Source organism: Talpa occidentalis, unplaced genomic scaffold (genome assembly GCF_014898055.3).
Source record: "Talpa occidentalis isolate TD23 unplaced genomic scaffold, MPIMG_talOcc4v2.1 talOcc4.6, whole genome shotgun sequence".
In the NCBI taxonomy this organism is placed as follows: Eukaryota; Metazoa; Chordata; class Mammalia; order Eulipotyphla; family Talpidae; genus Talpa; species Talpa occidentalis.
In genome coordinates this window covers 40,276,779-40,299,953 of record NW_023604972.1, presented here as the reverse complement: position 1 = coordinate 40,299,953, position 23,175 = coordinate 40,276,779, and the positions used below count along the sequence as shown (strand labels likewise).

Sequence of the window (23,175 nt, the reverse complement as noted above, 5' to 3'; positions counted from 1 at the left end):
TTTGTATGAATGAAAATTACTTACGTCAGTGAATACTTCAGTTGATTCCTTAGGGGAAAAAAACAAAAATTAACTTTTGTTGGATAGCCCACCAGTAGTTTTGTGTCCATCATTATAGAGGCAATCTGTATCTAATAATTACTAAGAAAATAATTATTTTAGTAATTCAGGTATTAAAATAATTATTTTAATAATCAGGGTCTAATCACTGTTGTAAAGAAACAAAGAGTTACTTTACAGATTATTATAACAAATTTAAATACTCAGTATCAGAGCATTCACTGTGTCAGCCTACTGGTACCTGATAGGAATATATACTGTTGCAAATTTTTTATTTATTTACATTGTTCATATCATATAAAATTTGCCATGGAGGGGAGAGAGAGGGAGCAAGGCAGGATGGAAGGGGTTGGAGAGAGAGAGAGAGAGAGAGAGAGAAACCTTTATAGGAATGACATGTTTTTAGTTTTTTTCCCTCAATCTTTTGCTTTTTTTATAATATATAATTTATTATTATTATTTTTATTTTATATATTTAATATCATTTTTCATTTTTGCACAATGTATGCGTTTTCATCTTGGTTATAGTCCCCATACAATTCCCACCCCCTCCTTGTTTTGATCCTACTCCCTCCTCCCCACCCTGTAGTGTGTCTCTGGTTTATAGTTGCTTGTTGATTTTGATTTTTACTTTATTATAATTAGTCTTTTTCCTTATCCAGTTTTTTTTTTTTTTAAACTCAGAGGTCCTCACAGTTTGAGATTCAGAGGAAAGGTAAAGCATCCTTTCTAAGGCACTGAGGAGGAACTGTGCCTCAGGCCCCAAGACTGAACTACAATCCATGATTCACCTTCTTCCAGAATCCTTTCCAATAGTGCTCACTCACTTGGCTTTTCTCCTATAGTAAGCGTCCTTGTACCTATGATGGTTCAGTGCCAACCCCATCAACAATATGAGATTCAGGGTGAAGCTATAGTGAAGGCTATAAACGAGATTCTGAGTTGGCAGTGGTTAATTAAAAACATATTTCAAAATGAATGAGACTTCAGCTATGAATCATCAAAAAGCTTGGGGAAGAACAGCTAGTCTTGACTATGCAGGTAGTTCATATCAGACATTTAAAATCATTTTGAATCTGCATATGTTTCTTTGTTTCCATTGGATATTTTGATGTGGCTGTTAAAAAAAAAGCAATACCTATTTTCCTTAAAATAACAGAGGAAAACAGAGTATTTCTCAATAAACAAGTCTGTGGTTTTATGCATAATGTTTATGAAATTAAAGATCTTTCTCATTCTACAAGCAAGGCTTTAGTATGACACATGAAAAAGAAGATTGCCATCACATTTCCAATTCAAAAAAAATAGTAAAAATCTGAATTTTTAAAAGTGAGAGAAGTAATAGAACCCATATAAAAATATGTTTCAGGAAAGTGTCTTGCTTAAGTGGGGGGTTTAATTGGAATAATGAGTGACAACCCAAAAAAATGGACAACAGCAAGAAATAAAAGGAATCCACATTGAAAAAGAAATAAAATTATCATTATTTGCAAACAATATGCTAATATATAGATAACCTTAAAGACCCCACCAAAAGAACTACTGGAAACAATAAATAAGTATAGTAAAGAGATATGTTACACAAAAATCGGTTGCATTGCTATATGAAAATAATGGGTCAGAAAATAATAAAACAACCCCGTTTACAAGTACATCAAATAGAATTAAAAATAAATTATAAGAGGATTAAAGACCTGGATGTAATATCTTAATGTAAAATACATAGAGGAAAATGTGACATGTTTCCTAACATCAATGTTAGACATGTCTTTGGAGACTGTACCCCAATGCCAAAGGAAATGAAAGTAAAAATAACTATTGGGAAAACATTAATTTAAAACACTTTTGCAAAGCTATATATATATATATATATATATATATATATATATATATATTTCAGCCGACTAAAAGCCTACTGAATGAGAGACAATATGAACCACAGTGAGGTATCATTTCATATTTCTGAGAATGCCTACACCAAAAAGACTGTTAACAAGTGTTAGTGAGGAGAATGTGGAGAAAGAGGAACCCTTATATAACATTGGTTGAAATGTAAACTGGTGTAGTCATTTTGGAAAGTGGTATGGATCTATCTCAAAAAAGCTAAAAATGGTACTACCATTTGATCTAGCAATCTATCATCATATAAAAGAATGGAATATGTACCAAAATGTTATTGAAGCGTTATTTATAAAAGCTAAGATATGGAAGCAACCTAAGTGTCCACTGATAGATAACTGGGAATAGAAGATGTGGTCTATATACACAGTTGCATACTACTTTACTATAAGGGAAGACAAAATTTTGCCATTTAAGCAAAATGGAAAGAACTCCAGTGGACTATGTGAAACTAAATAGTAAGAAAGAAAAAAAGACAACTATTGGATGGTTTCACTGATATATATAACATAAAGAAATTAAACAGACAAATGGACTAAACAAAATAAAAAGAAACTAGTGGACATTTAAAACTGAAATGAGATTACCAGGTGTGCAGAGGGTAGGGAATGAGAGCAAGCATAGAGGAAGGATAAAGGATGATTGTGGACGTTTTGTTCTTTTTTTTTTCCTTTTAAAGAAAAAGCTTGAAACAAAAGTTAAAAGATAGTGTTATTTTTAAGTACTTTAAAATATTACTTTATTAAAAGGAGGACATTTCAGATAGGGTATCTGTATGTATAAATATAACATTAATATGTTATTGATAGATTTTGAAAATATGAATTAAATATAAGTTCATATAGAAGCAATGCCTTACTATGTCATCAGCTTTTTGGGACTTTTTCTTAAAGAAATAGAAAAATGAATTAGACATATAATTTTCTTATTGTATTGGTTATATATAACTTCCTCTTGAATATGTATGGAAAATCCCATTGTTATAAAGAAAACTGAAATTTAATTTATTCTTTTCATCATTGTCATATTTACTAGATGTAGAATTATGTAAATGGTATAGTGCTTTCTCCATTCATTCATTGCTTAAATGATTGATTGATGAATGATATATATCATCAATGAACTAATAAATAAATTTTATCTTACCTGAATGCATAACCATTTTTTGAGCTTACATTTATTAAAAAAATATTTATTATATAGCCATAACAAAACTAGACATAAAAAACTAATTTCTTAAATTTATTTAATGTAAGTGGTTTTGACTTACTTCCTGAGAGAAGATGTTAGATTCCTTAAAAAAATAGAAATGATAAACTTTAATCTTATTTATAACACTGAAATTATTACTTTTCTTTTTTTGTACTTTTATTTTGTCTCAGAGATGGATAAGCAAGAATAAAACTAGGTTATTCTGTGACATGAAATATCTTTTGTCAACTGTGATATGCAGGAAGACCTTGGACAATATTGTTGTTTTTTTTGTTTTGTTTTGTTTCATTTTTTTATGAAGGAGAACTGGGGTGTAGGCCAGAGGTCCCAGCAGGGGGTAGTGAAAGGATTCACCAGAGTCAGAGTGGGGAGCAGAACAGGTGAATTTACTGAAATACACTGCTAAGGGGAGCAGTGGGTAAGACAGGAAAGGTCTGCAGTGCCATATGTAGGTTAGTTCCCTGGTCAGAGATCTAACTCAGGCTGTAGTGTTGATAGTGCTGAGACTTAATTAACCCTTAGGCCACCAGGAAGTCCTGGACAACACACAATGTTTTGTATAAACCTGAATGAGCTAGCGTCCCTATTTCCAGAATGATATAGAGGATTCCTCTCCCCTTGTTTTCAAAATGTAAGAGTCATACCAGGTTTGAGATATAACAATATTAAATAATGAATTTTTTAAAAGGATATATTTAACAAAATTTGTGGATTCTACCAGCACAAATATAATTTTCGTATCCTTGCAGTATTAGTACATTATTGTTCCACCATCTCAAAAGTTTTCTTTGAAATAAGGAGTTCTGACTCCCCCATATTCTATAGATCTAGATTTATTTCTCTGAAAAAACAGAATAAAGACTTTCTCATACAATATATAGAATCCTGCTAGCTACCCGAGTATTGTAAAATCCTTGGTAAGTAAACTGCCTTACCTCCCTGGTAGAGAGTTTTTGTTTGTTCTGTGTGAATATAAAAAATAAAAGTTTTAATTTTCTGAACTGATCAAAACAGAACTTTTCTTATTTATCTCTCATATAAAAATATTCCTCAAAATAAGTCTATTTTATGAGGCAAAATGGAAAAAAGTTCTTGGAATTTGGGCAAATTACTTCACATCTTTACATTTTCTTACATTACTATCTGCTTATTTAATGAAGATAATAGAAATAGACAATAAAATACATGAAAAACTACTAATCACTTATCAGGGAAATATAAATCAAAGTACAATGAAAGGCCATCTCACACTCAAGAGAATAGCTCGTATCAAAAAGACCAGAAACAAGTGTTGGCAAGGATATGGAGAAAAAGGGAAGCTTGTATATGAGTGGTGAGAATGTAGACTGGCCCACTCCTATGGAAAACAGTGTAGAGGTTTCTCAAAAATATTAAAAATACCTCTAGCATATGATCTGGCAGTTCTATCCTAGGTACCTGCCTGAACAATACAAAAAACCCACTAATTTGAAGGAATATGTGCATGCCTAAAAATAGGAATTCATTGCAGCAGTGAAGTTATGGAAGCAACCTGAGTACCCAAGGACAGGTCACTGAATTTAGATGTAGTGTATATACAATGGGATACTGCTCAGGTATAAAAAAAAAAAAAATGATAAAATCTTGCCATTAGCAACAACATGGATAGCAATGGAGGGAGTTTGGCTAAAATAAGTGAGAAGGAGAAAAAAAACTCAGATGGTTTCACCTATATATAGAACATAGAGAAACAAAACTGTCAGATAACACCAACCCAAAAACAAACTCTACAACTCCAGCTGTGAGATTGAAACTATCGGATTGGGGGTGGGGTGAAGGAGAGGAAAGGGAGGACAGGGCACCACAGAATACGATAGAAGACTATGGGTGCCTTGCTAGTGGGTGTGGTTTGGTAATACACGACTGAAGAGAGGGAAACCTATATATTCTAAATCATATGCCATATTGTAAACCAGTTTCCTTAATAAAAAATTATAAATAAATGAGCAAAACCCCCCCATTTCTTTGTTGTGCTCCCCCCCCCACACACAAAGATAGTGCATTATACTTCCTTATGAAGTAGACTTGTTTGAGGAACTAAACAAAATGATACATGAGCAAACAAGTAGGACTTTTCCATAAATTTCAATGAAACTACTTGTCACTATTGTTGTTATTGTTATTTGTTACTGTATTTGGACTACATTGTTTGTGATTTAATTTCTGGACTACAAGATTTTATTCCTGATGTTCTACTTTCTAAGAAAGTTAAAATTTGTAAGAGCAATTTGTCTAGTTATTTTGCATATTTTCAGCCTGAACCCATCCCTCACCAAAAAACAAAATACAAAACAAAACTATACAATGACAAATGAGTAGCACTCACCAGAGAGGTAATGAAGGGGTAGACACTTGTCTTAATTTGATCCCACTGGCTCATAGCAATCTGGTTTTGATAAAGAGCCTGGAGAAATTGGAGGAAGTTCAACTGCTGATAAAATTGGTTGATTTTCTCCTAGAGAAAAAGAAAATTATCTATATTTACTACAATTTTGAATCTTCTTCATGGGTCAAAGCAGATCTTAGCACAACTAAATGACTCAGAACTTTATTTAAGTAGTCAAGTTATTAATGGCAAATTTACCGAACAAAGGAATAGTTTAGACACATAAAATTTATTTAACTGTGTCTACATTTATAGTAAATATTACATATAAATATAAATGTGGAAAACTATAGATTATTTATAAATATGTGTAATTTATAAATAAATTATCCAATTAAGGCCTTCAGAGCAATGTCTATGTGAACAAAAAAACCACAACAGTATGTTTAATTAAGGAAGAAGTAAAAGTGATGTATTTTGAACTATAAAGTAAGTGTCTCACTTTTATGTTTACAAGAAAAATTCTAGTCTTTGGATTCAGGTATAACTGAGCTTTAATTCTCTTGATGTTGGGCACTCAAATCTATGATCCTGATAGATTGCTTTATGTCTATGATCAGACACAATGCAAGCTGTTGTATATAATTTAACACATACAATCCTACATGGTAAGTAGGATATATGCATATATCCTGTATATGATATGTATATGACTTACATACTACATGTGTGCTGTATGTATGTGTATATATGTATATATCAATAAGTATTTTAATAAATTCCAGACCCTTTGATCTGACTCTAAAGATTTTTTTAGAGATTAAGTGTGAAACTACAATGGCGTCTTTCCTCTGGACAATTTTTGTTTCACAGAGATTGAAAACAAATGGACATGTAGAACGTCAGTTCTTCAGAATTATATGGGAGTAATTATTGGATGAACCCACAGTTATGTTTAAAAGTGGCACAAAAGGAAAATGTCCCTGGAAGCATTTTGACAAAGTAGAAGAGTGACTATTATATAGCAATTAGAATTTACTAGAAAGAGTTTTTATTTAGAGAATCCCATCTTTAAATGTTCAAAGAGAGGCTGTTTTTGTTATAAAAACTTTAAAAGGGATGTCTGCTTTATGTTGAGATAAGTTTATAATAATTGTCATTGTTTTTAGATGCACTCTACTATATTCCAAGTATTTTTCAACATATGTTATGCATATGTCACCTAATATAATTCTGCAGGGTTAATAGAGCTCTCTTTATTCTTGCTTGATGAAACTGTATTGAGGAGAGATTCCATAACAATTTGTGAAGTTGTGGTTGGAATTCAAGGACTGACTCCAAAGCATGTGCTCTGTCCCGTACACACAGCCAACTTTTCTAATCCATACAGGATAGGTTACATGACCTCCTATGAATGACTTAGGGAACATTACTCTTAAAATATGTGTCTCTGATGCCATTGTCAAAAAGAAGTGGAGTGGACACTAATGTGATACCTCAACTACAATGGCATGTTATCTAAACGTAAAATAAATTTTCAATAAAATAAATTTGATAATTGCTGAATTCTCAGTTTGCTTAAAATATAAATCCTCCAATTTGACAATATTTGACAAGCTAGAAATTAACAAAAAATACTATAAATTGGCAGTAAATATTTTGTAGAGATTGAATGAGTTATGTGAACATTTGAGAGAAGAAATAGTCTTAATATGATAATTTATTTAAATTCATTATTTTATGAGAAATTCACCAGTTTTTTAGGCAGTACTTTTCTTACACAGTAAGGCTAACTTTCTGTTAAGAAAACAAAAATACTATAAAAATATGGACCAAAAGGGGCCTTCCTGGTGGTGCAGGGGTTAAATTCTCAGTTATCACCCACCACTGCCATATGAGTTCCATGGGTTAGCCAGGGAACTAACCCACATATGTTGCTGCAGACCTCTCTTGCCTTGCCCCCTGCTCCCCTCAGCAGTGTATTTCAGTAGATCTGCCTGTTCTGCTCCCCACTCCGTCTCTGGTGAATCCCCTCACCCCTCCCACACCTCTGGCCTACACCCTGGTTCATGTATGCATAAATAAATTTTAAAAAATTAAAAAATATGGACAAAAAAATCACTGTTAAGTGATATTGATTTAATTTTGTTTGAATAAAATTACTTACCTCTGTGGTAATAGTAGCAGATTCCTTAGGGAAGGAAAAGAAGAATTAACTTGCATGATCTAGAGTTGTACTAGAATAGTATGGACAATTGAATATTTAAGGCCCAAGTCATTACTATGGAAAAATTATATTAAGAAAAAAATTATTAAGAATTCAGTAAGTTAATATGTACCTCATCAGATGACTCATCATTCACTCTGTGTCAAAGTAATAACTAGCGACTGAAAATACATTTCAAAGTTTCCATGAATTCTATATTATTCATACAATACCGATTGCCTTCAAAGAGTAGGCAGTATAAAAAAAATTACAAAGAAGGTCTGATGGGATGTGTGACAAACTAAATCCTATATACATTTTGCACTTATAAATTCTTATTTATAAGTGGCCATTGAGACAGAGTTGCAGCTTAGAGAAAGAGTAAAGTATGATTCCTAGACACCATGTAGAAAGACTGCAAGTTGTGCCTTAGGCCAGGAAGCTTGCCCCACAGCTGTGCTTTTACCTTTCCAGATACCTTTCCCCATCGTGCTTACTGCTTGGATATTTCTACTGCACCAGGTGTTTTTATACTAGTGACTACACACCTATTTCCTTATTCACCCCTTTGAGACAAAAGGTTCTCAAATTTCAAAGTGCATCAGAATGGCTGGTATTGCTGATGCTGATAGTTGAGGGCTGACATTTTGATAATTGCTAATCTAAGAATGCTGAGAGGTTTTTCAGGATAAAATGAAGTCAAAAGCAAGTGATAGACTCTTGATTTGAACTGATTTGATTTCAAATATACTTTCCTCTGGAATCAGATAGTTCTGTCAAAAATACATTGTGTGCAGGTAAAGCATTAGATACTCCTAGTTCAATATCCCCTCCCCCCAAATATTAAGTTTGGGTAAATGATTTCTTCATTGCTTATTGTATTTGTGACATTACAAAAAATTAACACACATTTTGTTTTGCTAGAAATCTGCTATTTCCTAATAAGCTTGGATTTTATCTTAAAGAAAATCTTACCTCACTAGATGAACTGCTAGAATATTCCTTGAAAAATAATAATAAACATAATTAAATTGGGTGACCAGATAAGCTCCTTAGCACAATTCTTTGAATGTTAGTAATATATCTCATTACCTACGTGATCACTAGTATGGTAAATGAAAAGGATTGAAATAATAACAATACAACTAATTTTCCTGTCACTTATAAATCATTTTTGGAAAACAAGTTGAGAAAATAAAAATGATCTTATTAAATGAAAGTATTTCAAGATAATTCAAAGTGGACAGGGAAATTTGTCTTTTTAAAGAAATGTATAAATGTCTTTTTGTTAAATTGTTAAAAGAAGAAATTATTAAAAGGAAATTTGCATGTGTTCCTATATGCCATTAATATTATATTACATTACACTATGCACTATATTACACATTGATAATATGAATCAAAAATGTTAAAATAAATAAAACTTTCTCACCATTTCTTTTATGCTCGTTGTGGTTTCCTTAAGGAGAGAAGAAAAAGAACTAGAGCTATTATCTCCATAGCATTGTTTATAAAATATTTTCTCCTAAGTATGAAGGAAAAATTTCTCTTCCATAAAGAGAAGAATTAAGAAGAATTTATTTTTACTCTGTGTGTTTTATATAATTATAATTTGAATTCCCAATTTGGTGATAATATACAAGCACCATGGTAGTTATTGACATGTTTATTATATTTATTGTTTCTCCAGAAACTGTTGCATGTATTATTGCATCCCTGGAGACTAATATAGTGTCTGAGACATAGTGCTTGTTCAGTAAATGTTTGTCAGGTGAATAAATAACCAAGATTAATTTAGACAATGCATAGATAAAACTTTTTTCTTTTTGTAATCAATTTTTTAATGTATATTAGCAAAAAATATATACCTAAGCCAACTAACATGGTTTTCATTATAAATATATATTGTTTCTGAAAAAAATTGATTGAAGTCTAAGAGTCAATTCTAAGAAAAACTTAATAAGTATAAAAAAAAGAAAATGTTTTGTGCTTTTAAAAATGCAAAACACTAAATGACAAGTTCTCCAAACCTTATAAAATGTGGGAATCAATAGTTGATCCTTGCAAAAATATATTTTCTTCAATTGTATTTTTCAAAGAATTAAGAGAATAGGATAAAATTTTGGTCTCATTCCTTAATAATATTGGTTTTAAAATTTGTTTTCTTAGAATATATTTTCCAAGCAGGTTACTTTCACTTGGGCTTAAAGCACCACAGTATTTTTACTTCACATTGTACTATAGAAGTGAAATTTTATACCTCACAGGAGTTGGTGGAACAAATGTCCTCCTAAAGAAGAAAAGAGAGAGAACATTTACTGAAATGCATTACAATATTCATGGCCATAAAGAGCTTTGCTCTTGGATTGCTATTTAAGAAAAAAATTCAAGATTTGTGTGTAAGATACAGAAACAGAGGAAGCAAAGAAATCTGATTAGCCCCAAGGATCTGGGCTCCTTGCAGGGATGAAGATGGGAAAGGCAGTGATGGTGCAGGCTGCAAGGGCAGGCATGGTGTGAAAATGTACATTCATAGGGGTTTGAACCTATCACCCCTAAAATAAGTACATTATTATAATACAACATTAAATATTGTTGTAAACTACCTCAGTAAAAAAACAAAACTGTGAGTTATTTCCAGGAAGTATATAGATTATCTGTGTGTTTTCAAAACACCTCACAAAAAAGCATTTAGTTCTATTCTTATCATATTATGATATTAGTATTCTTTTTACATTATGACTACAAGAATATGATGTTTTGAGAGTAATTCTTTTGTATTAAGTTATTTGGTAAGTAATTTTCAAAGTTATCATTCTTCAACATAGAATGTTTGCTTCCTGTCTAAATGTCATAGATTCTGAACTACTATAAACAAGAATGGTGAAATTCTGTCACTTGAGAGTAGGCTTTGGAATCTGTGTTTTATCTGTGTTTTTTCTGCACTTTCAGTGATACATGCCAGGGGAGTGAAAATAATTCCCTGGCAAATTCAAACAGATATGGAAGGAAGTGTATGCTTTTTAACCTGTAACTAAAATCTTCCAACCCTCCAACATGGAAGATACTTAACAGAAAAACTTTGTCCACCTTGATATCTTTTCTAAGGCAGGTTAATTCAGTTTTCATTATAGGTTTTAAAGCACACACAGTCTCTATTCCTAGTTGTCGACCTCTGCTATAATCTGCTTAAAATAGTCACTCTTCTTATATTTAAATGAAAGTAGATCTAAACATCTTATGATACTCACCACCTGCTTTGCAAAAGCAACAGCCAGAAGGCAGGTAAAAATGAAGAACTTCATGTTTATTGAGTCCTGTAGAATAGATATGTAACAAATCAATAATAGCCTGACACCTTAAAATCACACATTATGTATCAATTTATCTTTGTTCCAAATAATTGGGAAAAGGAAGTAAGACTGATAATAGATTCATTTGAGAAACAGTTGGAAATAAATATGACAAGTTCTTTAAAAGGAGGCATTTTATTAACAACATAATGCAAAATTTTGGTTTCTAAACTGCAGATCTTCCTTTTGGACATAGCAAGTTAGTAGAATAAATGACTCTATATATAGTTGACTAATTTATTCGCTCATTCAATGAGTATTTGCTACCACTTGCCAGATACTATTCCATTGCATAAAGATACAGTGTTGATAAAACAAGCATAATCTCTTTAGGCCATATTATTTGAACTCTTCAACTCGTAAAGAATGGCTATCAGAAGTACAAAATACAAGAGGAACTAATTTTTAAACTGAGCCAAAACATGCATTCTGCTCTCCTAAGAAGAAGCTACAGATGGAAATAATACTGTGTTAGGTGTAGAGTTTTGCCTGTGTCAGTTCTACCTGAGACTTGAGGCTGAAGCTTGACTACGTTACTGAATATCACTGCACCTTATTTCACATATCTTGCAAAAGAGAGATTTGACCAAGGAGACTTGATTTCTAAGACTTTCTTCCAGTTCTATCTTTAGTACTGTGACTATAATCAGTTCACAAGGTTCTCTGATCACATATCAACTCAACTTTTCCTGTGGTTAAATGAAGAGTGAAAAGTAATTACAAAGCTATTATAGTGCATTTTTATGTAGGACAGTGTTTTACTCTCTAGATATGTGAACAATAAATAGATTATTTTTAAGGGTCAAGATTTTATTTTACCCAAACAATACTAAATTTGCTGGTGATCTATATCTGTGGCATATCTGGAGAAAGGGAAAATAAAGGCATTATTATCAGTCTTAATATATACATTGCCTGATTTTGTTAGTAATTTCTCATTGCTACTAAATATTTCAGACATTTGTTTGCTTTTATAGAATTATACATATGCTGTTCAGTTTAAAAGCATTTCATAATGACAGTGTTTGAAACTAAGATTAGAAACATTGCCTTTTTAATTCTGAAATCGTTTTATTATAAATAAATAGCGTTTACCTCAAATTTACTTGGGCCTTGAAAATAAAAAGAAATTGGAATATGAACAAATTTTATCAGAGTTAAAGAAATTTAGCAGAGTAAAAAAAAGCTTTTAAGATGTTGATAAATGAGAAATAGAGAAACAGTTGCATTTTTTATATGCCGAACATCTTGCTAGATATGTTATATATTCTCTTGCAGAACAATTACGTTAGGTATGTCTATCTGATTACCAGATGAAGAAAGTGACCTAGGAGGATACACGTAAAATATGAAATACCCTATATTTAAAAAAAATCATTTCAATAACCTTGCCCTTAAAATAAGACTTTGGCACTTCATCACAAGGTAGAACATTATGATAGTTTCTAGTGTCTATATATTAATAGTATGCAGAAGCGCTGAAAAGGAAATAAATCAGTAGCTTATGTAAGTTGTGAAACAACTTCTCAATGTAATTTAAGGTACACTGACATTAATTTCTTTAAAAATATTTTGAGAACAATGTTATTAATTTTGTAATATTACAAGGCATATAGAATAATAAAAAAGACAAATGAAAACATTACCTTGTTTCCTATAAGGAAGACAAGAAGTCCAGACAGAATGAGATGGGAGCAAGGTTACCAGAGCACTATTTAAACCTGTTCCTCCATAATAGCGTGATTCTGTGGTTTAAAACTACCTAAAAGGAATTTGAATTCTGAGAAGTCATGATGATTCAAAATTATTTTTCCATTAAATTTTTACACCATAAATTCCAAGAAGTATTTCCATACAGGCTGATTTAGAACATGATAACCAAAAATAAGGATGTTATAATGTATAATATTGTGATTTTCTGTATGTGTGGCTCACTTTTGGCATATATTATTTGCCATATACTATAATGTGGGGTTAGGATAAGTTTTACTAAGTGTCTTCTAATCTACAATATCTTGAATAAATATCTCATGTATCATTTTGGATCTATAAAAATTTTAATAATATGAAAATATATTCCCCATATTCATTGATTACTACTTGCCAACAGTAAATATGTTTGGCCATATGCCGGTTTATGTGGTATAATGGGAAATGCAGTTCTTATAATAACTTTCATAAGCATTTACTGTCTTAATTTCTCTCAATAGGGAGTCCTGTATTCATTCAATGGGGCATGCATATATCTCTAGACATATGTTACTTATTTTTTATAGGATTTATTTTATTTATGGGTACAAGAGCTGGGGTCTAGGCCAGAGGTGCAGGGGGTGAGAGGATTCACCAGAGACAGAGTGGGGAACAGAACAGGCAGATAGACTGAAGTACACTGCTGAGGGGAGCAGTGGGCGAGTCAGGAGAGGTCTGCTGCATCATGTGGGTAACTCCCTGCCGGGGATTGAACTCCTGCTGCAGAGGCTGTGGACAGCTTCACAGCGCCGTGCTCAACCACTTGCACCATCAGGAAGGCCCGAAAATGATTTTTTTAGTTCTCTAAAATAGTTTTCTAAATAGCTGAAGCATCCTGAAAAAATTGTACAAATTCTCAGGTCTGCAGTTTCTTTTTCTCAAAATATCTTGAAAACATTATGGGATAGTATCTATATTCTCTTCTAGTTCTTTTCAGAACAAGTTTTTTATTCTACTGTTGTATCCTTCTTTCTTTCTGGAGAGTAGTATTTACTTAGCTTTATTACCTTTATTTTTTAAATTATCTTTATAAGATTTTAATACCACATTCCACCTAGAAAACCTTAGTCATTGTTTGGGTGAGGAGGGGAAAGGAGAGGTGAAAAAGATTATGGGCTCAGAAACTAACATGTACCATATTATTTTTACTTTATAATCTTCTGTTGATAAACTGTTCCATTGATAGAACAAGAGCTGAATACAAACCAGAAATGGTATTCTTCCAACATTGCAAACCTAAAATGTTGTTAGTCATTCAATTGAAATAAACATCCATAAATAATGAATATCATTCTTTACCTGAATCTCCTGAGTGCATAGTTCAGATATGCCATCCAAAATAGGGCTTTTGAACAAATTGTGTTTACGATAAATAGTTCTACAACATATTATATATTGCTGATTATATATTGCTCCTTAATAAGGGTTGTCTTAAAAAATTTCAGTAAATGAAATTCTGATTTTGCCTCATCATAATGGCAACTCTTAAGTTATAAATTGGAAAGTTTGGAGAGCACACAGGTACTCAGCTCTTTGCACATTGTGTCCTGGTGATTACCTGAATAGTGGCAGCTGGTACTATCTTAAATTGCTGGCTTTTCAATTTTCCCTTTAAAAAGCCTCTTTCTCCAGTATATTGTTAGTGATTTCCTTGCTAAAGCATTTGTCTACTTTTCTGACCTAATTGACTCTACAAACTATAGTGATTAATGAAAATATGAAAAATTGGTGAGAGTCACAAGGATATGCTGCAGGTATTACACAATACATAAAGCATATGGCTGAGAAAGTAAAAAGGAAATGTTGAATGTGTTGGATATCCTTGAGTCTTTGTTCCTTTTCGTAGAAATCAACATTTCCTTTTCCCTTTTTGCTCTCACCTTGGCAACTGAGAAGTAACACATAAAAAGCACACTGGGCAGCCAAGGTCTTTTCTAACTGTACCTATGTCATTGGGGTCATTTCATTATTTCTTCATGACTTCCCTCTGGCTCAATGTGAACAAAGTCTTAAAATAAATACTTGCAGAAAAATTGAAATGTATGGTAGATATTGACTTGGGTTTTCTAAGCAATAGAAGCCACATATGAAAATCAGGAGTGCTCCCCTCCTCCTTACATCTAGCATGATATGTATGCAAGGTAAAATATGAAGAAAAATAATTATGACAACACTGTACAAGCTTACTTTAAAATGATATCTATTTGCATTTAAGCACTGAATGCCATGTATCACCAGCAGTGAAGAGAAGAAACAAACATTGTTTCTTGAATAAGTAAAGTCAGATGAGTAGTGTCAAACATAAGCAGCTAATTAGTCAATCTTATATGTCTTTTTACCCTCTCTTCTAAATTTCTGAGAAGAGTAGCATTGCTTTTAACTCCTCACCAGTTACTTACCTCAGTGGTAATAGGATTAATGACTCCTTGTGTCCAAAAATCTGTTACCTGTTTCCATATTCCTCCACATTTAGGTAGCATTTCACTCTTGCTTCCACTTGTTTCTCCTACGTATTGCTCCACCTGGTTTCCTGGCCCTCTATGCTCCACTCTTTGACACTTTGTAATTTTCCTATTTCCTCTTGCTGTACCATCCCCTTAATATTAGGGTAGTCTTGAGTACTATTCTTAGACTAATTTATTTCACTCGCCACTCTTTCCCTGGGAAAATTCATTTATTCCTTTATCTGAAAAAATATTTTTACAAAGTTGTTCCTATGACTTTTCTCTTGATCTACACATTTAATTCTCAATAGCTCTGGACACCTTAAACTTACAATGTAAAAGACTGAACTCAATATCCCCTTTCTAATTTTAGCTTGGATTTTTAAAATCTTGGTTTATTACTGGGTTAACTTTTCATCACCTAGATGTACTCTATCCATTCATTTCCCTGATTTATTATATTTTTCATATTTTAATGTTTTTCCACTTTCCAAAATGCCCTGCACCATCTCCTTATATAAGGTCATAATATCTGTCTAAAACCTACTATAGTAACACAATACAGTAATCTTTACTAAATCATCTGAGTTATTGTCATAGTTATCCAAGAAATTTCACAATTATTTTTTCTCTCAAATATATAATATTTTACCCTCTGTCTAGTGAATTATGTTATATTATACATCGGATATTCAAAGGCATCCAAGATCTAACTCCATTAAACCCCTGTAATAGGGCCTCCCTGGTGGCGCAGAGGTTGAGTGCTGGTCTGCGAAGCTGCCCGCTGCCTCTACAGTGCCGGTTTGATCCCCGGCCGCTGGGCAAGGGTCCCACATGGCACGCAGTTCTCTCCTGCCGCCCGCTGCTCCTCTCAGCAGTGTACTTCGTCTATCTGCCTGTTCTGCTCCCTGCTCTGGCTCTGGTGAATTCTCTCACCCTCTTGTGCTTCTGACTGTACCCAGTGCTTGTGTAAATAAATAAATAAATCTTTAAACAAAACAAAACAAAACCCTGTAATAGTAATTTATACTCTATACCCTCTATGTATTCCAAAATACAGAACGTATGAAACTTGAATTTTGCACTTAAAGCTACTGCATTTCTTTTAGCTAAATTACTTTATTCTCATTTAATCATTTCTCAAAAATCCTACTCTTTCTTTTTAATGTCCAACTATCAGTAATATAGCAGCTCCATAATGATCAGATGCCCCTCCCACTCTCAGCCCCAGGGCCCTATTCTTTCAATCCAGTCTTAGTCAAATTCTGTGTATTTATATAGAAATATTACATTGATAAGTTTATTATAAAATATCGGTAGTTAAAACATGGGCACTACATATGATGAAACAAAAACATGTAGTCTGACTTGGAGTACATGATATCTTTCCTATTAGAAAACTGATTTTGAGAAAGTTCTTAACCTTTCTGTGTCTCTATTTCTGTAATTAGAACATAAGAAGGAGAGTTACTTTGTGATGGTGTTGTGTACATTAGGGAAGACAATGTGTAAAGTGTGAAGTGTCTGCCATAAAAATGGTGTTAAGTGAAAAATTAGCTGTTATAATTTTAATAATAATAATAATTATGCCAGAATAAAAAGGGCAATCAATACTTCTCAGGTAAATAAGTCTCCATGATATTTTCCAAAATTTTTATAACAGATTTATGAAGGATTTTGCCTATAATAGCCATCCAAATTCCTCTCAAATTTTTCCATTCCAGAGGAAATTTTTTCTTATATACAAAAATACTGTTTGAAGTAAATAATTTATAGTTCCCAAATCAAGTGGCCCTTGTAGCTAAGCAGTTTGCCTTACATGATATTATAGTGGATTTCTTATTTTGTCATTTTCTCCATTGCAACATAAAACATTAACTTCTCAGATAAGCATGAAATTGCCATCTTTGTGAAGCCACTTCTATCTCTGGTTCCATATAGAATCCCCCACAATTAAGATCTTGAGGACTCACAAAACACTCTAGAGAATTAATTATGCCTACAATAATTTGGGAACTTGGCCAGAGTGTCACTATCCTCCAGTCGTCATCTGCAGTTATTGGACAATGGAATTTCCTGGATGTATTTATCAATTTGTGAATTATTCCCTTGTTAAAATGCTCCCCAGAATTTCTGGGGATGAATTATAAGCAGAAATAACTTTCTAATCATATGGACTTCTTGGAATTGAAACTCACAATTGAATTTATTTCAAACCACAAAATTAGCATACCATTAAATAGAGTATATAAATGGCCACAAACGCAGGCAAATCCTCATCCACTCAGCAACTCCTTCACTTCTTGTCCTTCAATTTGAAAAAAAGGTAAGAATTGCAAGCATGAAATTAAATGTATCCACTTTTCACTTTTATTTCAAATTTAGTTGAGATTTAGGAAGAATGAAATAGCTCAAAGTATATTCTTTGAAACAGGGAACTTAAGATAATGTTGGAAATACAAGTGTTTTTAAGATTTTGTAAAAATAATACTGGACCACATTCTTATTATGAGTCTAAGAAATGTGGTAATGGTGATTGTTTATTTTTAGCATAAGGCTAGAAAGTGATAAGTTTTATTAAAAATTCTGTTTCTTGAATTATAGGTATTTCAGCTTGATTAAACATACCACAGCCATAAAAGCAAATATCTTTAATTTATGACAATATGAATTATTATTGGGAAAGTTTAATTAACAAGTACTTCATGAGGTACTTTATATATGCTTATAATGATCAAACTTGTTTAAAGTATCCAACTTCCAAGTTTATAATATTTCAAAATAGTATTAAAATAGAAATTCAAAATACAGAATTAGTTTAAAAAGGAATGTTTTACTTTGTAAGAAAATTCTAGATGGTACAAAGATGATTTGTAAGCAAAAGCAAGATGTGATTTGAAAGAAAGAGTAGTTTAAAGTATATTAGTCAGTAAAGAAATTTTGGTTTAAAATTGTTAGAGAAAAGTGCTAATAATAATACATAGAAAATGCAGTGATTGCTTCCTTCCTTCTAATGATTTATAATAGAGTATGATTCTTTTCTTGAGTGCAGAAATGACAAAAATTTATTTGGAAACTATGGAGGTCTTAGCAAAGTTAATAAAGAATGATATAGCAGCCATGCAAAAAATATAGAAGAATCTGTTTTCCCTAACAGAAAATATTCTCAACCTTCAAATATTGGAAAGGATTTTTTTGCAAGTTACTAGAGATATTTTCCACGATATCACTTTAGTTCATAAATTTAGTTTAAAAGTCTAGTGCTGAACATAGTGTCAAGGAATATTGGTGACACAAACATCCTTTTCTACAAGAAATTATAGAAATACAACAAAACAAGAATTTAATGCTTGTTGGTTAAAAGTGTTAATGTTTTAAGGTATGTTACAAAAAGTATCCTGCTGTGCAGATGGGGCAAGAGAATCTGAGCCCTCATTATATCATCAAGGAAGCATAGTTTATGATCTCTGAAGTTAAGTGGTAAAAGGAGAAGAGACGTCATTGGGTGTGTGGGGATAAAGGCTGTGTAGTGGGTATAAAGAAACAGAGTCTAAGAAAACATCTGAAATAGTGGAGCAAATAAAGGAAATGTTAAAAAGAAAATCTGTTTTATTGGAATTAAGGAGACCTGAGTAAGCCAGATATTCATGGAAACTGTTTAATTTAGTGAAGGAAATAAAAATTAAAACATAATCTTCTTGGTATACATTTTCTTTGATTGGTCTCTTGCAAATAGAACTGAAGCTCCATCAAAGCTGAGGCCTCACTATTTTCTTCACCTCTGTAATCCCAGCACCTAACAGTATTTGGCACTGAAAGGTGTAAAATATATATTCCTTAAATAGATGAATCAATTAATAAATTGTCTGTAAACATTTATAACTATTCTCTGTCCTAAGAAAAATATCTACTACTGTGAATGAGATGAAAAAGTGAAGTAGGGTAGAGATGTTGGCTGAAAAAAATTGGAATAGTTGGCAATAAAAATAAAGTATGAATTTAATAAGTAAAAGTACTGGGCTAGAGTAGATTTTCACCTTGGTCATATGTTAAAACTTCTGTTATTAGTTTTGTTTTTTTTTTTTTTGCAAAAATGAAAGCATTTTATTTGTGCATTGTATTTGGTTTCTTTTAAAGGAAAGTAATCACACCTAAATAAGAAAATATATTACATTGATCCATATCCTCATTTCCCCACTTATAGGACTTGATAGTCATGAAGGTCCTCATTCTTGCTTGCCTGGTGGCTCTTGCCCTAGCAAGGGAGGTAAGTACAGAAAAAATGACCAACCCTGTCAGCATTCACCATTATCAAACTGACCTTTTCTACCTGCTCTTCTCACTCAGCTACCTTGTTTTGTTGTCAGTTTGAGTGTTGTTTTTGTTGTGTGTTTTGTTAGATTTGTTTCTGTACATGCCACATGAATTAAATGATATAGTATTAAGAACTAAAACATTTTGATTTCTCAAAGTTTGAAATTAATAGCTGTATAAAGAAGGTAAAAATTAAGTAGGAAAAATGTTAATAGAGCTAGCTATGGAAAGTAAATTGGTCTTATTTTTTCTCTGCAGAAGGAAGACGTCAGTGTATTCAGTGAGGTAAGCTATTTTTATTCAGAGAAATTTTTCCAACCATAAAATCATAAAATAGTAACTTCTTTGATGATCTAATAGAAGACTCAGCTTATAGTGGATTTTCTTTTTTTTTTTTTTCCTCTTTACAGACTGCAGAAAGTGTTTCTAGCAGTGAGGTAAGGCAATATTCATTCACAGGCCACTTACCAGTTTAGGGACAGTAAAATGCTGGTCTATCTTTTCGTATTACATTAGCACTATTAAACCAAATGTGTCACATTCTAATATAAATTTCCATTGTATTTTCTTAAAAATAGAATAAATGTCTGGAGAATTCAGTACTCTAGCATTATCTTAGTTAACTCACTAAAAATTTTTAATGAACGTTAGAGTCCAGTTTTCTTCTTGTTTTTTATACAGTGATATGCCACTGTTTTGACATTTATGTAATATTTGTAGGGGAGTTATTGATATTTCTTTCTTACATTCATTTGAAGCTTACACATAATAGGTGAACTAAGAATGATTGATAGAATGTTTATTATTAAATATTTTCAATGATTCTTTTTTTTTTTTTAGAAACAGATGGGGTAGTAGAGGGAACATGGTGCTAGAAGGAAATTACCTTCTGATGAATATCCCTTTTTGTACTGTGCTAATTTTCTTTTCTTTCTTGGCTTCATTTCTTTTCTTTTCTACTAACACGTTTATCCAGGATAGTGTAACATCTAAGTTTCAGCAATTATTCTGTTTTTAATGTTATTAAACAAGGTATCTGTATTAATCTACGAAGTGTCATCATTTTATTTTAATAAGAATCATTCATTAAAACTGAACCTGATTTTATTTTCATTTTTCTGAAGGAATCTATCACACACATCAACAAGGTAAAGCCTTTTTAAATGGACATATTTTTAAAATTTTCTGTTCAATTTTTGCAAATAATAACATTTCTTTATATGTGATATGTTTTTAGCAAAAACTTGAGAAATCTAAACATCAGGAACAGCAGCAAAAAGAGGTAATTAATTCCTATAAAGTTTTTATGAGATATAATATGTAAATATTTCTATTACTTTTTCAGTAATTATAAATCCTAGTATAAGAAATTAAAGTTTGATGGTGTCAGTATATTTTTAAGAGATAAATCCATGTTTTAAACACAGTCAGCTTCTAGATTACAGAATAAATATGCAATAACCACTATAGATTTACTCGCTTTACTAATAGTGTAACTAGTTGCTCTCAGTAAAAACACATCAGTGGACACATTTTCAGGTTGGGAATACATTCACCTTTTTCTCAGGATGAATAAGCTGATGAAAGAGCATAGGATGGCAATATGGCACAAATCCTAATCTGATCATTTATTAGTTGCATAACCTGTTTCTCTATACTTTAATTGTTTCATGTATAAGCTGTGCTTACATATTTTTATTAAAGCTGTGCTTTAATGTCACCTACCTTTAAAGAAAAAAAAAATGCCATCCCTAACAAGACACATCCAAACTCCTACCAGTTCTTTAGGTCACTCTATAGCAAGTATCATAGTAGCTACAGATAAGTGAAAAAATAAGTGAAAGATTTTCTTTGTCTCTTTTTACTCATTTATGATTGTTAAAAGAAGAGGAGTATAATGCACCATGAATAACAATTACAGCTAACCTACAGACTCAAAGCTTCTTTTTCTCTCTTTCCAGGATGAAAGCCAGGATAAAATCCACCCATTTTTCCAGTCACTGCCTTTCGTTTATCCTTTTGCTGAGCCCATCCCTTTCACCCTCTTTCCACAAAACGTCCGGCTTTCTGCTCAGCCTGTGATGTCGCCTTTTGTTTCACCTGAAATAGTGCAAGACCCCAAAAGCAAGGAGACCATCTTTCCTAAGCACAAAATGATGCCCTTCCTTAAATCTCCAATCACGCCCTTTTCTGATAGTCAGACCATGAACTTCACTGACCTCGAAAACCTGCAACTTTTCATGCGTCTTTCTCTGCCCCAGTCCTGGGTGCCCCAAGTGTCCCAAGTGCCCCAAATACCCCAGATGCCCCAGATACCCCAGATGCCCCAGATACCCCAGATGCCCCAGATACCCCAGATGCCCCAGGCTCTTTCTCAGATTTTTTCTCAGACTCCCAGGATTCCTTCTCAGCCCCTGCCACCGTTTTTTCAGTCCAAAGTCCAGGCTATTCCCCAGCAAGTGACACCCGCCCCCCAGAGATACATGTCCCTGCAAGCCCTTCACCTGAACCAGCAACCTCTGCTTGATCAGACCCACCAGTTCTACTCTATGCCTCTGCCACTCGCCCCCGCTTACAGCTTCTTGATGGTAAGCCCGCGGAAGTCACCTGGCTGTTTCACTCATGATGTGTACCTGATGTCAGATAAGTGAGGGTGCTAGAATGTAAAAATAAATGAACAAAGAGTGGTTCCAAAATGCAGATAGTTTTAGTTATTCTGAACACTAGCTACACAGAAGAATAATCCACAGAACTAATTGTTTTCCAAATACCAACGTCTTGGCCTCACCATAGAGATTCTCAGAGAATTGTTTTGATTTTCTATGTAAAGGAAACTCAGTATTGGAAAAGAATGATTTCAGTGATTTGGATTTAATTGGTTTCTTCAGAATTTAGAAGAGGATCAAGGCTTACTAAAGCCAGATAAAACTTGATATAATCTTACTGGGTTTGGCCTTAACAAATCATTTTCTATGGTTTTAAAATTTTCCCTGTGCACATTTATTTTATTTTCCAATATGCTTTATTTTATATCTGGCTTTTGAGATATATGTATGTTATATATATATATATATATATATATATACACACACACACATATAAAATATATATGTAAGAGACATATGTTATACATATATGTGTCATTTTATATCTGGCTTTTGAGATATATATATATATCTCACATATATGGGCAAAAGATTGAGATGTCTACTTTATTACATATTAAATTCCTAGGGAAATATTTTTGCTAAAAGGTAAATTGTATTTTTATTTATTCTAATTTTTAAGGTCTAAGAGGATTTCACAGTTCACACCCTCTTCTCACTTTTGGTAAGCTTTAAGAGTCAGTATATAGAATGATCATTTTTTATATTAAAGTTAATATTTATAATATAATAAATTTAAATTTTACATTAATATATTTTTCTATTTAATTCTCCTGGATAAGCCCAAAGCAGTGGCAATATGCCAATATGCCAAGTTATTTATTATCAATTTATTCTTAATGGTAGACTATTATGTATTTTGTATTTCCAGCAATTTAAAATTTTATTTATGTGTTGACAAGTTTTA

The 23,175-nt window shown here is 32.3% G+C and overlaps 1 protein-coding gene across 9 annotated transcripts in view; it reads left to right on the top strand.

Annotated features, from left to right (window-relative positions):
• CSN2 (casein beta) overlaps positions 1-22,913 on the top strand; it is a 308,148-nt gene extending 285,235 nt beyond the window's left edge. For all 9 annotated transcript variants that reach the window (XM_054687858.1, XM_054687860.1, XM_054687859.1 and 6 more), the window contains 7 exons: positions 19,493-19,555; positions 19,861-19,887; positions 20,013-20,039; positions 20,727-20,750; positions 20,840-20,884; positions 21,564-22,190; positions 22,891-22,913. In XM_054687858.1, coding sequence (XP_054543833.1) covers positions 19,505-19,555; positions 19,861-19,887; positions 20,013-20,039; positions 20,727-20,750; positions 20,840-20,884; positions 21,564-22,190; positions 22,891-22,896 — 807 coding nt within the window. In that variant the 5' untranslated portion in view covers positions 19,493-19,504 and the 3' untranslated portion in view covers positions 22,897-22,913. The remainder of the gene's footprint in view (positions 1-19,492; positions 19,556-19,860; positions 19,888-20,012; positions 20,040-20,726; positions 20,751-20,839; positions 20,885-21,563; positions 22,191-22,890) is intronic.
• The last annotated feature ends 262 nt before the right edge of the window (positions 22,914-23,175 follow it).